At 33.1% G+C, this 3,742-nt stretch overlaps 1 protein-coding gene across 1 annotated transcript; it reads right to left on the bottom strand.

Annotated features, from left to right (window-relative positions):
* Nucleotides 1-2,381: 2,381 nt before the first annotated feature.
* Nucleotides 2,382-2,993, bottom strand: LOC133323266 (uncharacterized). Its single transcript, XM_061532209.1, has 2 exons — nt 2,882-2,993; nt 2,382-2,809 (listed from the first exon to the last, which is right to left on the bottom strand). Exons 1-2 carry the CDS (start codon nt 2,991-2,993, stop codon nt 2,382-2,384), a joined length of 540 nt encoding a protein of 179 aa, XP_061388193.1.
* Nucleotides 2,994-3,742: the final 749 nt, after the last annotated feature.

Here is a 3,742-nt window from a genome sequence, read left to right as displayed (position 1 = left end):
GTTTTTGTCGAATATATTCGACATTTAAAAATTCTCTCTTTCTTTGCGATTTTTCACTTATCCTATGTACCGTTAACATTGATGTTTTTGTTTTTGCTGAAAATCAGGCGAAACTGTCCGAGGTTTAAAATGAAAATTGCTTTGTTTTCTACACTCTATACCTTTATACGATTTTAAGTACAACATTTAAGATTTTTATTCCGACAAAAAAATTTTTTTTTTGACACAGAAAGGGTTAAGTGTCTTCACAGTTAATTACATTGTTAATGTGAGTGCTGATATAAATTAACTATTAACACCACTTCTCAATATTACAAATATTGTTTAAAACTAATTTATGTTATTTGAATTTTGCCTTGTATGGGCATCGATCTTTTGAAAGTAATTTGTAAGTGATTATTTATACTCTTTCGAGTCGAGCTTAATGATCGAAGGTTTGCAATGAAAAGGAAAGCCAGGAGAAGAACCTACGTACCCACCACTATGCGACGCATTTCGCCGTTGGTTAAGCGGCTCATCAGGCATATTGGGCTATGTGGCTTTACAAATGTCGTAAGTTGATAACATGTATTTATTCCGCCCTGATGCGAAACTTGTATATGCGAATTAAATAAATTCATTAAAATTCAAATTTTTCAAAGTTCGACATTTGTCTTCATTCTAGAAACAGTCCTTTTTCAAAGCAGATTTTTTTTAAGCTCGACTCGAAAGAGTATAAATAATCACTTAAAAATAAAACTAATTTATATAAACTCCAAATATGTATATAAAAATAGCGAATTAATCTAAATTACATAATAATCAGTTTTCGAAATTTACATATTTTAACCTTCTGTTAAGGCTTGGTTATAATGTCTGCTAACATAGACTCTGTTGGTCAATAATTAAATAATACGCTATTCGATCTATACAAGTCGGGAACAAAGTAATACTTTACATCTATATGCTTACTTCTAGGGCTTAATTTCTCATCTTGAAGTATCTTGAAGCAACTCTGGTTGTCTTCAAAAATGACCGGACTGGATATGTGGATTTCAAATTCCTTCATTAATTGCATAATCCATTGGAGTACCTGAGATGCTTCAGCAAGAGCCACAAACTCTGCTTCGGTAGACGATAAAGTTACATTTGCTTGCATAGCTGATGACAGCATCACCAAGCTTGAAAATGAAACCACTTGTAGATTTTCGATCATTGATGTCGCCTGCCCAATCAGCAAAGCCTTTCAATTCTAAATCGCTCTTAGATTCAACGAGCGATTTCAAGTCTTTAGTCACTTTTAGATATTTAGAACCCTTTTGACTTCAATCCAATCTCTTTCATTGGGGCAAGTAATTTTCCGAGATAATATTGAAATAGCAACTGCATCAAAGAAATCTTTACATCTTGAAGACCAAACTCATTTAAAATTTTTTCAATGTAACGTTCTTGTGACAAATAATAAAAACCATTATTGTAGCTCACTTCTATCCCCAAATAGGGTCTTAAATCACACAATTCCGTTATTGCAAACTGAGATTTCAGAACACGTAAAACATCTTCAATTTCCTTATCAGTCTTAGATGCAACAATAATGTCATCTAAAATTTCATCCGATCTAGATTCCGATACCTTTCAAAAGGGTGCTCGTGTAAGTTTTGCTCTCAAGCTGACCTCACAATCAAACAAACAAGCACGTTTCCTTGAACAAGCTCCTTAGCAACTGTTGAAGTAATTGCTTGATGACTTCTGTGGCCAAAACGACGATGCCAAATATGAATAAAGTCACTCTTACATTTCGATATCATATTTATAGTTGGGCAGACTTGCACACCAGCGTTGATGGGTTCTCTTTACATTTTTGATGTTAAAACAAAAATAAACATTAATGACATTTTTTTCCGAATTTTTTTAATGAATTTATATTTTGAACTTCCTTGGATATCATTTATGCTTTAAAAATATTAAATTTAAGAAATTCCGAAGAATAATTCATGTTTTTATTTTCCCTTAAACATTTTTTAAGAGAAATTTTGCCCATCATAGATCATATTTGACTTGTAAGACTGATTCAGCACAAACAAATTGTTCCTTAAAGTAGCTTTCGCATGGCATGTCCGTCCAGAGAAATTAAACCACAATTTCTGTCAAAAAACACCTTCAAACCGTCATAGATTCCGAACAGACAGTAAACTCCCGTCCAGCTCTGTACATTCTTAACACGAATTTCCTTGCCTTCACAAACTATTTTGCAGTCACCACAACCAGTCACCTTCAACACCGTACCATCAGCCAAATACACCCTTTCATCCTCTTGCTTATTAATTTTTTTCCAAATATGTCTCCTCACTACACATATGACAAGGTTGCAGCAGAATCAATAAACCAATCGCCATTTGCTTTTACATTTGTGATGCCAAAACAAAGATTTTTGTTGCCATCTTTAACAATATTTCAGCTGCCATATTTCTCTTGAACTCCTGTAGCAACTTCTTCTTCACCAAATCTAGCGTCAGATCTTCTTCTGAGCGCATTTCTAATAATGAAATTAGGTGGTTGTAATCATCCGGCAAAGTGCCCAGTAAAAATGCAACAGCTTTGTGTTCTTCGACCTTCTCGCTCAAATCACGCAAACGGTCCACAATTGATAAAAATTCATGAATGTGGTCTTCCATACATTCACCACTAACCAGCCTCTTCGACGGCATTTGGCGAAGCAGACTAACTTTGTTGGTAATGTTTGATTTCTCGTGATGTTTCTTCAAGGCGTCCCAGAAAGCTTTCGCCGCCTTTAGTTCCTTTATGAGTATTTTCTGTGATTCCTCCACAGCTAACCCAAAAGAAGCCCTTGCCTTCCCATCACGAATCAACTACTTTTCATCCGGCTCCTCAGGCACATTACCAACAACAACATCCCACAATTCCCTCACCAGCAGCAGCAACTCGATGTTAAATTTCCAAACATAGTAATTCGTATTTGACAATTTGGGAAATAATGTGTACGATGCAGCCATGATTTTATCAATTTTCTTGCAAAAAACCATAACCTGTTGTTGAGATCAGTTTATTAGAACTAATAACGAAAGAGAAATGTATGTGTACACAAAATGGCGTGTCATACATAATGACACAAAATTCGAAGTTGTTGACATTTGCATAGTACATTAACTTTATTAATATAAATGAACTATTAACACTAAAATACACATTTAATTAACCACTGAGTTAACGAATTCCGGTTAAATGAAAACGTACTATAATACATACTTATTTAATTTATGTATAACTTTGGGTACGTACATATAATTCTAGATTACTATTTAAAAATTTTCGCACGATAAATTACAGCGTAGTTCGCTCTCAGAATTACGTACATGAATTAACCCGTTCATACAACACTATTCTTAATTCATGTCATCAGAGTTTTTTATTTCAAACTTTTTGTTTCTTGTTTTACACCAAAATTCTAACATATTTGCATGAATTACATATGGATCTACATAGAAAAATTAATTCTCTTTCTCCTGACTATAGTATGGACCCATATCTATATACTTTTAATTCATCATTTCCATTTTTTCTGAAAATATTGTTGTTTTCATACATTTTTATATTTTCTAAATTCAAATGTCACGCTAATTAGAACCAAGAGGAAAGAAATTCATATTGCATTATGTAGATAACAAAATGTACATCCTGCTGCATATATAAAAACTAGACAATTTTTTACTTTTCATTTATCATTTTCAATTTTACTAAAAAA

This window comes from Musca vetustissima, unplaced genomic scaffold, assembly GCF_032173495.1.
Source record: "Musca vetustissima isolate MV318-11 ecotype Yass unplaced genomic scaffold, APGP_CSIRO_Mvet_v1 utg796, whole genome shotgun sequence".
Classification (NCBI taxonomy): domain Eukaryota; kingdom Metazoa; phylum Arthropoda; class Insecta; order Diptera; family Muscidae; genus Musca; species Musca vetustissima.
This window is presented reverse-complemented; position numbering and strand designations above follow the sequence as displayed.

Excerpts from the sequence above, each read along its gene's own strand:
- LOC133323266 (XM_061532209.1), bottom strand. The coding sequence starts at position 2,993 with ATGGCTGCATCGTACACATTATTTCCCAAATTGTCAAATACGAATTAC. Across the intron at positions 2,810-2,881 it reads ATTGTGGGATGTTGTTGTTG|CTGTGGAGGAATCACAGAAA; the intron begins GTAATGTGCCTG and ends CTTTTGGGTTAG.